The 14,041-nt window shown below is 34.9% G+C and overlaps 1 protein-coding gene across 2 annotated transcripts in view; it reads left to right on the top strand.

The window, feature by feature from the left end:
* The window catches only part of C10H14orf39 (chromosome 10 C14orf39 homolog), a 49,438-nt gene extending 39,364 nt beyond the window's left edge, over positions 1 to 10,074 (top strand). For both annotated transcript variants that reach the window (XM_070797692.1, XM_070797691.1), the window contains exon 18: positions 9,206 to 10,074. In XM_070797692.1, coding sequence (XP_070653793.1) covers positions 9,206 to 9,405 — 200 coding nt within the window. In that variant the 3' untranslated portion in view covers positions 9,406 to 10,074. The remainder of the gene's footprint in view (positions 1 to 9,205) is intronic.
* The last annotated feature ends 3,967 nt before the right edge of the window (positions 10,075 to 14,041 follow it).

The following is a 14,041-nucleotide window of genomic DNA, read 5'->3' as shown; positions in this document are numbered from 1 at the left end:
TTGATATAGTTGAATATTCTTGTCTTCCTTCTGGAGTTTCGGTATTTCTTCTTTTTAAAAACATTTTTGGCTATAGCCTGAAGCATGTGGGACCTTAGTTCCCCTAGCAGAGATCAAACCCAAGCTCCCTGCATTGGAAGACAGAGTCTTAACCACTGGATTGTCGGGGAAGTCCATGGATTTCTTCTTATCTTGCCGGAGCTTACTTTTTATTGCATTTTCTTTCTTCTTTTATCTCTTTATTAATTCATTCAACATATAAATATATATGTACATTACATATATAGTATAGTTGATATCCCTGGAAGAGGGCATGGCAACCCACTCCAGTATTCTTGCCTGGAGAGTTCCCATGGACAAAGGAGCCTGGAGGGCTGCAGTCCATACAGTCCAAGGAGTTGGACATGACTGAGTAACTAAGCATAGCACAGCATAGCAGCATACTTGATATCAGATACTGCTTCTGGTTGTATAGAATAATGGACAAAAATGCAAAGTTCTCATAGGGTTTATTTATGTTCTAGTGGGAGAAGCTGAAAATAGACAACCTTTATATGTCAGGTAATGCACTAAAAACAGTTGATATGGGTTTAAATTGGCAGCCAGACTCATGTGTCACAAATTTTAGTCTTAGGTTTAATTAGCTTTATAGAAAGATATGGGATAGATGATAATAGCATGTACAGCACCTTTGTCTCATTAAGAGACTTACTAGCTACCAAAATGATAATAAACTTTCTTTTGCTACCTCATCCACAAGGGACATGTAAAGCCACTATGAATAAGAGGAATGGCACAGGTAAGTCATCTTGACACACAAAAGCAGCAGGCTCAGTTTCCCACCGGTCTTTTAATACTATTCTAGTCATGAGGCCCAGAGAAGGCAATGGCACCCCACTCCAGTACTCTTGCCTGGAAAATCCCATGGACGAAGGAGCCTGGTAGGCTTCAGTCCACAGGGTCATTAAGAGTCAGTCACGACTGAGCGACTTCATTTTCACTTTTCCCTTTCACGCATTGGAGAAGGAAATGGCAACCCACTCCAGTGTTCTTGCCTGAAGAATCCCAGGGACGGGGGAGCCTGGTAGGCTGCCATCTGTGGGGTTGCACAGAGTTGAACGTGACTGAAGTGACTTAGCAGCAGCAGCAGCAGTCATGAGGCCCAAAGACTTTGTATAAACTCACAGCTCCTCTAATTCAGGTATCATCCCATCCAGTAGACTAGGCAGACACATCATTCTACATTTACCATAATTCTGTATTTTCTAACAAAACAGTGCTATGAGGAGTCAGACTCCAAATTCATTCTTCCAGGTGGGCCTAGATCAGCATGGGCTTGATGTTAACTCTAATCACTTGTAGGGATAAGCATTATGAAGAAAAGTTGAGCAGAGTAAGGGAAATAGGGAGTATTTGGATTGGGAAGATAGTTGCTATGTTATGAGAGAATCAGAGAAGGCATCACTAAAAGGCAACATTTGAGCAGAGACCTGAAGGAGGTGCAGGTTCTAGGCACAGGGTGCAGAGATCTTGAGATAGGACTGTGCTCAGCATGTTCATTGAACAGCAGCTAAATGTATATGATTAGGATAAAATAAGGAAAAACTGGTAGGAAATTGAATCAGAGAGGTTGGAGGGAGAACACACCATACTAGCCCCTTAGACCATTTAAGGACTTTGAGGGGTGGGGTTTCTGTTTGAGATGGGAAGCTATTAAAGAGTTCAGCAAGGACTAAAATGATCTGACAGGTTTTTTTTCTTTTAATTGGAGGCTAATTACTTTACAATATTGTGGTGGTTTTTGCCATACATTCACATGAATCAGCCATGGGTGTACAGGTGTTCCCCATCCTGACCCTCCCTCCCTCTTCCCTCCCCATCCCATCCCCCAGGGACATCCCAGTACACCAGCCCTGAGCACCCTGTCTCATGCATCAAACCTGGACTGGCGATCTATTTCACATATGGTAATATACATGTTTTAATACTATTCTCTCAAATCATCCCACCCTCTCCTTCTCCCACAGAGTCCAAAAGTCTGTTCTTTACATCTTTGTCTCTTTTGCTGTCTCGCATATAGGGTCATCGTTACCATGTTTCTAAATTCCATATATATGCGTTAATATACTGTATTGGTGTTTTTCTTTCTGACTTACTTCGCTCTGTATAATAGGCTCCAGTTTCATCCACCTCTTTAGAACTGATTCAAATGCATTCTTTTTAAGAGCTGAGTGATATTCCATTGTGTATATGTATCACAGTTTTCTTATCCATTCGTCTGCCAATGGACATCTAGGTTGCTTCCATGTCCCGGCTATTGTAAACAGTGCTGCAGTGAAATTGGGTTACTCGTGTCTCTTTCGGTGTATATGCCCAGCAGTGGGATTGCTGGGGCGTATGGCAGTTCCATTTCCAGTTTTTTAAGGAATCTCCACACTGTTCTCCATAGTGGCTGTACTAGTTTGCATTCCCACCAACAGTGTAAGAGGGTTCCTTTTTCTCCATACTCTCTCTAGCATTTATTGTTTGTAGACATTTTGACAGCAACCATTCTGACCGGCATGAGATGGTACCTCATTGTGGCTTTGGTTTGCATTTCTCTGATAATGAGTGACGTTGAGCATCTTTTCATGTGTTTGTTAGCCATCTGTATGTCTTCTTTGGAGAAATGTTGGTTTAGTTCTTTGGCCCATTTTTTGATTGGGTCGCTTATTTTTCTGGAGTTGAGCTGTAGGAGTTGCTTGTATATTTTTGAGATTAATTCTTTGTCAGTTGCTTTGTTTGCTATTATTTTCTCTCATTCTGAAGGCTGTCTCTCACCTTGCTTATAGTTTCCTTCACTGTGCAAAAGCTTTTAAGTTTAATTAGGTCTTAAATAATTGCTTGGCTGCTTTATGGAGAAACAGACCTTATGGAAGCTTGGGGGAAATCAGGGAGATTTATTAGGAAGCTATTGAAATAATACAGGTGAAAACTGATAATGGTAAGATTGAAGTCAGTGGAAATGATGAGAAGAGGACAGATTTTAGTTATTAAAATTTTATAGTTATTTAGTTTTTAGTTTAGTTTTAGTTTAGTTATATAGTTATAGAGATTTTAGTTATATAGTTTTCTGAAGATAAAAGTTGTTAAGGATTTACTTATGGACTGGATGTAAAGATTAAGAGGAAGATGGATGATGCCAAGATTTTGATATGAATAATTATAAGAATAGAATTAACATCTATTGAAATATGGAAGGCTATAAAAGTTAATTTGAGATTGCCACTGTCTTATACAGTGTTAGGTGCTCAGTCATGTCCAACTCTTTGTGACCCCATGGACTATAGCCCCCCAGGCTCCTCCATTCATGGAATTCTTCAGGTAAGAATACTGGAGTGGGTTGCCGTTTCCTTCTCCAGGGGATCTTGCCAACCGAGGGATCAAACCCGGGTCTCCCGCATTGCAGGCAGACTCTTTACTGTCTGAGCCACTAGGGAAGCCCTTGAGATTGACAGGAGTTTAATTTTAGAAGTATTATCATTGAAAAGTCTATAGTAGATATTAAGTGAAAGTAAATGGGAAATTTTGTATTTGAATCTGAAATTCAGTGAGGTGAGACGTATGTTTTGGAATTGTCATAAATAGTTATTAAATACCACAATACCAGAATGAATTTACCAATTGTAGACATGCTTTAAATGCCTACTATCTAAAATATTAAATCTATTTACATTCTCCCCTTTGACTTTTTCATTCATTTGACACTCATTCACTTTAGCATTTTCAAATATTTTAATACAGGTGATGACCAAATTCATATCTTCCCTCCTAACTTCTTCCAATTCTCTTAAACTCCCATACCTTACTTTTTTAGCCTCCCCCTAAGTTTTATTGAGATAAAATTGTCATATACCACTTAAATAAAAATTTAAGATGTGTGACATAATGATTTGATGTACGTATATTATGAAATGGTATCCCACAGTAAGTTTAGTTAGCATCCATCATCAAATTAGATACAATAAAAATAAAATTTTTTTCTTCACCATGAGAACTTTTAGGATTTAATCCCTTAAGAATTTTCATATATATAGCATGATAATGTTAACTATGGCATCACGTCATTCTATCCCTAGTACTTATTTATCTTATAACTGGAAGTTTGTACTTTTTTACATCATCACCTCTGGTAACCATTAATCTGATCTCTTTTTCTGTGAGTCTGGTTTTCTTTCTTTTCCAATTTTTTAGATTCCACTTATAAATGAAATTATATAGTGTCTAACTTATTTCACTTAGCATAATGCCCTCAAGGTCCACCCATGTTGTTATAAATGACAGGATTTTTTTCCTTTTTTTGTGGCTGAATATTTCCTTTTTTATGGCTGATATGTCTATATGCATTTTTAGATATCTGATGACTTCTTTATCCATTCATTCATCAGTGTACACTTAGGTTATTTCCATGTCCTAGCTGTTGTAAATAATGCTGCTATGAACATGGAGGTGCAGAAATTTTTCCAAGTTAGTGCTTTATTTCTTTTGGATATATTCCCAGAAGTAGAATTGCTGGATCATATAGTAGTTCTATTTTAAATTTTTTTTTAGGAACTTCTGTACTGTTTTCCATAGTAGCTTTAGCAGTATATAAACCCAACAACAGTGCACAAGGGTTCCCTTTTCTGTACATCCTCACCAACATTTGTTATTTCTTGGCCATTCTAACAGGTATGAGATGATATTTCATTGCATTTTTAACTTGCATTTCCCTAGTGACTAGTGACATTGAACATCTTTTCATGTTCTTGCTGGCCATTTGTATATCTTCTTAGGAAAAATACCCATTCAGACTGTTTGTCCATTTTTAATTGAATTACTTATTTGTTTGCTGTTGAGTTGTATGAGTTCTTTATATAGTTTGGATGTTAACCCTTTATTGGCTATATAGTTTACAAATATATTTTACAATTTTGTAAGTTGTCTCTTCACATTGTTGATTGTTTCTTTTGTTGTGCAGAAGTTTTTTCTTTTGCTTGTGTTTTTAGGTGTTATATCCAAAATATTATTGCCAAGACTCAAGTCAGGGATCTTTTTCATTTATTTTCTTCTAGGAGTTTGATAGTATCCAGTTTTAAATTTTAAGTCTTTACTATGTTTTGAGTTAATATTTGTGAGTAGTATAAGAGGTCTACTTTAATTCTTTTTCATATGAATATCCTATTTTCCCAGCACTGTTTATTGAAGAGGCTATCTTTTCTCCATTGAGTATTCCTGGCTTCTTTATCAAATATTAGTTTTATATGCTTAGGTTTATTTCTGGGCTCTCAGTTCTGTTCCATTGAGACAGTTTTGTCTCTTCATTTCCAATTTCGAGGCCTTTATTTCTTTGTCTTGCCTAAATGCTCTGACAAGGACTCTTAATACATCTTGAATGGGAGTGTTGAGAGTAAACACCCTTGTCTTGTTCCTGATTGTAGAGGAAAAGCTTTCAGTCTTTTATTATTGTGTATGATGTTAGCTGTGGATTTATTGTATAATGGCCTTTATTATGTTTATTATGTTAAGGTGCATTTGTTCTATACCTAATGTTTTAAGAATTTTATCATGAATGGGTTGAATTTGTCAAATGTTATCTGTGCAGCTACTGAGATGGTCATTTGATTTTTCCTTTCATTCTATTAATGTGATATATCACAATGATTGATTTGCATACATCAAACCATCCTTGCATCCTAGGTATAAATCCCACTTGAGCATGATGAGTGATCCTTTGTTTTGCAAGTATTTGGTTAATTTGATTTGCAAGTATTTTGGTGAGAATTTTTGCATCTGTATTCATCAGAGGTATTAGTTTGTAGTTTTTTTTTTTTTATGGTAGTATCCTTCTCTGGCTTCGGTATGAAGGTAAGCTAGCCTTGTAAAATGTGTTTGAAATGTTCCATCTTCTCTGATTTTTTTTGAAGAGCTTGATAAAGATTGATAAATACTTCTTTAAGTATTTGGTAAAATTCACAAGTGAAGTTATCTGATAGGACTTTATTTGTAATTATATAATCGATATCTCTTTATATCTAAAACTTCTGTTGACATTTAAAACTCAGCATATCTGAAATCAAACTGGTTCTCTTTCTGATGTACCTGATGGTATCTCCATTTTCTAGTTGCTAAGACTCAGAACATCAGTCATAATTGTAACTTTTTTCTGTGCCTGTGACTACATTCAAAAGGTCATCAAGTTGTGTCAGTTCTCTCTTTGAAATACTTTTATTTTCTATTTTCATTATATGGAAATAATTAAATTTAGGACTCTTATTATCATTCACTTGGGCTATTTCAGTAACATTGTAATTGGTCTTTTTATCCTTTTAAGTTACTTATAGATCATACCCCAGTTACTCTTCCTTATGCACAGTATTGACCATCTCATTGCCCTGGTTAAATACCTTTAATGTATCCCCTAGAGTAGAAAATTATGCTCCTAGTTTTCTAACCTAAGCCTTTTCTCCTATTAAAATAATTTATGCTTTGGCTATACTGAAGAACTCACTGCGTCCCTAATCTGCCCACACTTTCTTACCTACTTTTTCTTCCTGAAATCCTCAACTTCCATCTCTTTCTAACCATCTTTTCAAGACCAAGGCTCTTCCATAAAACCTTTTATTTTCCCCTTTGACATTCCATTCCAAAAAAAGTGTCTCCCTAAAAGGAACTGGATGAAGAATATTCTCTAAACTATAAAACTTGGGGCCCTGGTTGGCTGCTGCTGCTGCTGCTGCTAAGTCACTTCAGTCATGTCCAACTCTGTGCGACCCCATAGACGGCAGCCCACCAGGCTCCGCCGTCCCTGGGATTCTCCCGGCAAGAACACTGGAGTGGGTTGCCATTTCCTTCTCCAATGCATGAAAGTGAAAAGTGAAAGTGAAGTTGCTCAGTTGTGTCTTGACTCTTAGCGACCCCATGGACTGCAGCCTACCAGGCTCCTCCATCCATGGGATTTTCCAGGCAAGAGTACTGGAGTGGGTGCCCTTGCCTTCTCCCCTGATTGTCTAACAGTAAGTAAAGAAGATATTATCTGAAGACTGAGTTACTTAGTTTATGAAAACTTCCCAGATCGACAAGACGGGCAGCAGTTGGAATTGACTTTCCATTAGTCATTTTTAAAACATGGTAAAAGCAGAGTTTTGTTGTTTAGTTGCCAAGTCATGTCCAACTTTTTTGCAACCCATGGACTGTTGCCCGCCAGGTGCCTCTGCCCATGAGATTTCTCCGGCAAGAATACTGGAGTGGGTTGCCATTTCCTTCTCCAGAGAAAAGCAAAGTAGCCATATTTAATTAGATTATTTCTAGATATGAGACTGCTGTGCATCCTATCACAAATTATAAATTTTAAGACATTTTTCTGAATTTTTAGTTGTTATATAGAAATAAAAGTTATTTTCTATTTTGAAAAAGCTCTCCCCTTTACTTTTCTGATTCTCTTTTTTAAATACATTTTCGTACCTGTACTATTATTATGCTGTAATTACTTATGAATATATACAAAATCTTTTCTAATCATAGGTTCTTTGAGGGCAGGACTCTGTTTTATTCACCTTTGAATTCTCCCCAGCACCTGGACTACACAGTAATCTTGAATAGTAATCTATTATTTTATTTATAGTGATCATAGTTTTATGAATACTTCATATGAACTTCTTTTCTTCTGAAATTAAAATAATGTCAGACTCATTTTTTTAAAGGGAGATTTAAGATTTTTAGTTCTCCCTGGATCTTTAGCTATGTTATAGCTATTTTCTTTTGTTTAAGTCTTACGTATGTATACCAAAGACAGTGGAAAAATGAAGTGAGAAAGGGAAAGAGGAAGAACTCAAGATCAGTCTATCCATCTGTCCATCCCTCTGTTCATCCATCCACCCACCCAACCTATTGCTGGTTGGATCAACTTTACTTAGGGTAAAGTAACTGAGATATTTGAAAATATATGAAATTTCAAAATGACACGAAGTGAATTGTTTTGCTTAATGTATTAATTGAATTGGTTCTCTGTGGAAAAAATATAGATCCTTTAAAAGACTCATTTCAAATAAGTCTTTGGATTGCTATACATTTTCAATTGTTAAATAGTAATTAAAGTTATAATTAAGATATTGAAATTTTATTTTACAATTATAGTCTTAATATACTGAATGAAAAACAATATTTTTCTTTAATGGCAGTTCTTGGAATCATTAACTAAATAATTCTTTATGAAGTTGATTTCAAAAGTTCCTTATAAAACTATAAAACTCTTTTCATTGTTCTGTCAATTTCCTTAAACAATGTCATGAAAGTATATTGTAGTTACTCAATAAATAACAGTTGAATAAACCTGAATTATATAGTATGTTTCAGATCACTGGATCTTCCTCCATTCTTTTTCTATGATTTTAGGTAATGCCAAGCATTTATCATCTCTTTCCTGTTTAGCCCCATTTCTAAACATTTTCCTATTCCAGTCTTTCTTATTATCTCTTGAGAAATTCTTATAAAGTAGTTCAAATCGTTTCATATCTTTGCTTGAAAACTTTTAATGGTTTCATCTTATCTACCAAATAAAGTATAGATTCTGTAGTTGGATATTCATTCATTTTCAAGCTCATCTTTGTTAATTCCATTTTAATAACTCTCTGTTATTTCTCAATGCTTCTGGTAAGTTGAATTGATTTCTGTTTCCCTTATATTTCTTATGCACATCTGTTTCTGTTCCTCTGTACTATTCTCTCCATCTGAGATTTTTTATTCCTTTTTCTACCTTATACACTAGCTTTCATGGTGGCTCAGATGGGAAAGAATTCAATTCAGGAGACCCAAGTTCAATCCTTGGATTGAGAAGACTCCTAGAGAAGGAAATGGCAACCCACTCCAGTATTCTTGCCTGGAGAATCCCAGGGACAGAGGAACCTGGCGGGCTGCAGTCCATGGGGTCACAAAGAGTCAGACACAACTGAGTGACTAACACAACACTCTTTATATACTTGAATTAAAATTACATCAAAGTAGGGTTTAAGTTTGAAGCTGTTTAACCTTCCATAGTACAAAAGACAAAGCTTTGCACATAAGAGGAAAACAATTAAATATCTGATTTAATGTTACCCTATTTATTGTATGCTCTGTACTGAAATTTGGTAGGTTGTAGAGTTATGTAACATAAATTGCATGACTTTGTAATATTTATCTTCCTCAGGAAACTTATTTGGGAAACCAGAAAGAGAAGATGCCTTTACTTTTTCTTTTCCATCAGACTCTTCAACTCATACATTTGGAGCTAGAAGAGATGATTTTAGTTTTCCATTTTCACTTGAACAGGATCAAAACTCAGGACTTTCTTCTGTAAAAGGGTTTTCATCTTCCTCACAAAATACCACACAATTTACTTTTTTTTGAACTAGTTACTGATTTATTGAATTATTTTACTGCTCTGCAATTATCTAGGGCATAAATTTATGTTGTTACTTAAACTATGAAGACCACTTTCTTTTGTTGATTAAAGAAATAATGGGTTACCATAGTAACATTATTTGATTATATTGATTTAATATTGAAGGAAATTAAGCCTGGGTCATCTACATTTATTTTTATTTGCAGCATTACTATCATTATTTATTTTGGTTTTGGTTTTGCAAGCTATATTCTTTGAGAAACTATGCTTCACTGCTACAGTAAAGAGAGTGATACTTTATAATGATCTTGAAGAATTTATACTATTGATATTGAATAAAATGTTATTTTTTATAATACAACAAAAATTTAAATATTACTCATTATTTTAAGATGGTATCTTTACTAGAAGAAAGTTAAATGTGAATGGCTAGAGTAATTTATGAAAGTTGAGTGGTTGCATTAATGGTGATACTGTTAATATTTATTTTTGCTTAAACCTTTTTGAAGAACATTTAAAACTTTGATTCCTGTCTTCAAACAAAAAATTCACCTTTATGTTTTGTATTATTAATAATATTTGCTTGTCAATCATTTATATAGCTTAAGAATAAATTTTGATGAAATTGTATAAATTAATCAATATCTTTGTACCTGTGCTTTTTAAAATTAATTGTATTGAGTTATGAAGTAATAAAGAGTCTGACTTCATAATTTGATCTGTGACTGCTGAAAGATTTTGAGCCTCACCTGTTTTCTTCCCCTCCTGCCCCACATCTGGTCAAGCTGGTTAGAAAGCCCAGGAGTTTCCTCCTTTGCCATCAGTGGAATGTTCAAAACCATGTATATTATGAACTTTTGTCATGGCCTATCCCTAACTGCTGTAAAAACCCAAAGCTAGTATCTCCTTTCTCTGCCATTTTCAGACTAGGTTTTCAGATCTGGTCTGTTCTCCCCAGAAAATGTTATTCTGTAAGTAATAAGCCTTGTCATACCTTTTTGGAGTGTGTGGTGTCACCAGTCTCAATATCCAAACCAAATTTTGGGTGAAAATCAATCTCACTTCTTCAGGATGTCTATATATATCACAATTGTAGTAACTAAACCTTCCCAATCTTTTTAGAAGTCAAAAGGATGGTATTACTAAGGGTAGAAAGAATTTAAGGAAACTTTGGACTGGTTTAAAAATCTTCAACAGCTGGTTGAATGATGAAAATTTCAGTTAAAAAGCTGGAATTTTTCTTTTTATATCAACTATTAATTTTATTGTGTATGATTTAATTAATTGGTGATTTTGACATAATAAAGACACTAACTATATATGAGGAAGGATAAAAATGTTGTAACTGCCTTGTTACTTAGAGGTTCAAAACTGGTTTTAGCTTTGAGCAACACACTGATGGCATGGTTTATTTTTACTCTTAAATAGAGAAATGTCTAGCAAACAAGTATGGTTAGATTTACCATGTAAAGGTAAAATAAATGTTTTTAAAGTATCTACACTGTGTGTGACATTTTGAGGACACATAAAATTGCTAAGGATATAGTATTTAAATTTTTAAAAATATTTATTTATTTGGCTTAGTTGAGCATGTGGGATCTTTGTTACAGCTCTTGTACTTCACTCTAGTTCTGCTGCTCAGGCTCCAGAGTGCACAGGCTGTCTCCCCGCTGTATGTGGGATCATAGTTCCCTGACCAGGAATCGAACTGTGTCCCCTGCATTGGAAAGCAGATTCTTAACCACTAGACCACCAGGGAAGTTCCTAAGTCCTTATACTTATGGAACTTAAAATTTAGTTGAGGAGACAAGTGTAGGAATCAATATAGCATATTAAAATAAAATAGTTAATAATCACATTCTATAGCTTATAACTTGGTCTCTGCAAGGGAAGAGATTGAGGGCTCAAGAAACCTTTCTTTTCTAATTCTGTCATCATGGACTGGAAAGCCTGGAAAGAATTCATTGAAGAGGTAGGACGTGAATTAGGATTTTAAAGGTATGTAGATTATAAAATTCTTTCGTAGAAGGTTGCCTATTTTTAGTTTTACATTTTTTATTGCATAATTTTACTGGCTAGTGTTTAGTACAATTTCATTAAATGCTTGTTGGATTTATAGGGTTGATCTGAATTTGTAAAGGAGGCAGTGAGGACTTTCTATCCAGAGGGATGGTATGGGGAGGGAGGTAGGAGGGGGGTTCAGGATGGGTAACATGTGTACACCCGTGGCGGATTCATGTTGATGTATGGCAAAACCAATACAATATTGTAAAGTAATTAGCCTCCAATTAAATAAATTAAAAACAAAACAAATAAAACTACCACTTAATAGAAAAACCTGTAATCACTTTTTAAAATCCAGATGCATAAAAAAAATAAATAAAAATGTTCAAACCCTTAAAAAAATAAAAATAAAAAATTTCTTGGAGTCTAAAAAAAAAGAAAAATGCAAGCATAAATTAAATTGTGTGGAGGAAATTAAAGAGTAAGTGTATACAAATTGTAAAAATTTTTTTTGGTTATGTGAAAAATGCCGTTGGTAATTTGATAGGGATTGCATCGAATCTGTAGATTGATGTGGGTAGTATAATCATTTTCCCAAACTATTTGTTAAATATATCTTTCAACTTCTTTGACCTATGAATTATTTAGAAGTGCATTTAATTTCAAAATATTTGAAGTTATGTAAATATTTTATTTTTACTGGTACTTAATATGATTGCATTGGGATTATTTAACATATGATTTCTATTCTTTTAAATCTGGATCTTCTGTAGCCCCATGTATATGTGCTTAGTCACTCAGACTGTCTGACTCTTTGCAACCCCATGGACTGTAGCCCGCCAGGCTCCTCTATCCATGGGGATTCTCCAGGCAAGAATAATGGAGTGAGTTGCCATGCCCTCCTCCAGGGGATCTCCCCAACTCAGGGATCAAACTCAGGTCTCCTGCATTGCAGGTGGATTCTTTACCATCTGAGCCATCATGTAGTTTCTTTGTAAACAAATTATACATATTTGAAAAAAGTGTATATTTGGCAGTTGTTGGGTGTAATGTAGTAGTCTTATTAGTTAGGTCAAGGTGTTTTGGTGGTGTTCAGATCATCTTTATATTTGCTCTTAATTGCTAAGAAAAGGCTAGTAAAAACTATGACTGGGTCTGCCCTGGAAGTCCAGTTGTTAAGACTTCGTCTCCCCAGTGCAAGGGGTGAGAGTTCAATCCCTGGTCAGGAACGAAGATTCACATGCCTTGTGGCCATAAAAATCCAAAACATTAAACAGAAGCAATGTTGTAACAAATTCAATCTCGGCACATACTCCCTCTAATAGTCTCATATGATATTGTGACTTTTGTCTCTTTGGCCAGAATGAAGTTGAGAAATGTGTGCTTTTAGGTGAGCACATTACCTGGGGTTTTATTACTAAGAAAGAAGAGGGAACTAGATATTGAGAAAGTAATTAGTCCCATATTATGTGGTTTTTGTTTTGCTTCTTTATTTATATAATAGCAAATTTTAGGACTTGACATGTATTCTCCTTTACTTACCATATTCATAGTATATTCCTGGGTACATTTATTTTTATGCTCAAGTATGTCTTCCAAGAGTGTTTCCCAAGATGATTCTTGAGTAGTAAACCTTCTGAGGCCTTTTATGTCTGGGAACATCTTTATTTTTCTCTTTTATTAAGTTTTAAAACTCAATTAAAAAAAAATTGAAGTATAATTGACCTACAATACTATATGCATTTCAGGTATACAACATAGTTTTGATGTCTATGTACATTATGAGTTGATCACCATGATAAGTCTAGTAACCACTAGTCATCATACAAAGTTATTACAGTATTATTAACTATATTCCTATGTTGTATGTTATATCTCATCTCTGTGACTTATTTTATAACTGTAAATTTGTATCCTTTGATCCCCTTCACCTATTTTGCCCACTCATTCTCCTTTCTGGCAGTCACCAGTTTGTTTTCTTTATATCTGTTTCTATATTGTTTTGTTTTATAGATTCCACATACAAGTGAAATCATACAGTATTTTCATTCTATGTCTGACTGACTTCTTTCACTTAACATATTGCCCCCTAGGTTCACTCATGTTGTTGCAAAGGGCCAGATTTAATTCTCTGGAGTTATGTTCCATTGTGTATGTATATGTATACACACACACACACACACACACACGGGACCATTGTGTGTTCCACATCTTTCTTAATCTGTTTATCAGTGGTACCTTAGGTTGCTTCCATATCTTAACTATTACAAATGGTGCTGCAATGAATATTGGGGTGTTTTCATTATCTTTGGATGTATACCTAAAGGTGGAATTGCTGGATTATATGGTAGTTCTATTTTAATCTTTTCATTAACCTCCTTATTGTTTTCCATGGAGGCTATACGAATGTGCAGTTTCAGCAACAATGCACAAGAGTTCCTTTCTCTCCACATCCTTGCTAACACTTGTTATTTCTTGTCTTTCTGGTAATACCCATTGCAAAGTGTGTAACGTGATGGTTCATTGTGGTTTTGATTTGCCTTTCTGTGATGACTTTAATGATATTGAGCATATTTTCATGTGTCTCTTGATGATCTTTATATCTTCCTTGGGGAAAAAAGATCCTCTGTCCATTTT

This window comes from Bos indicus, chromosome 10 (assembly GCF_029378745.1).
Source record: "Bos indicus isolate NIAB-ARS_2022 breed Sahiwal x Tharparkar chromosome 10, NIAB-ARS_B.indTharparkar_mat_pri_1.0, whole genome shotgun sequence".
NCBI lineage: Eukaryota > Metazoa > Chordata > Mammalia > Artiodactyla > Bovidae > Bos > Bos indicus.
Note: the sequence above shows the minus strand (reverse complement) of the source record. Positions and strands in the feature narration are given on the sequence as shown.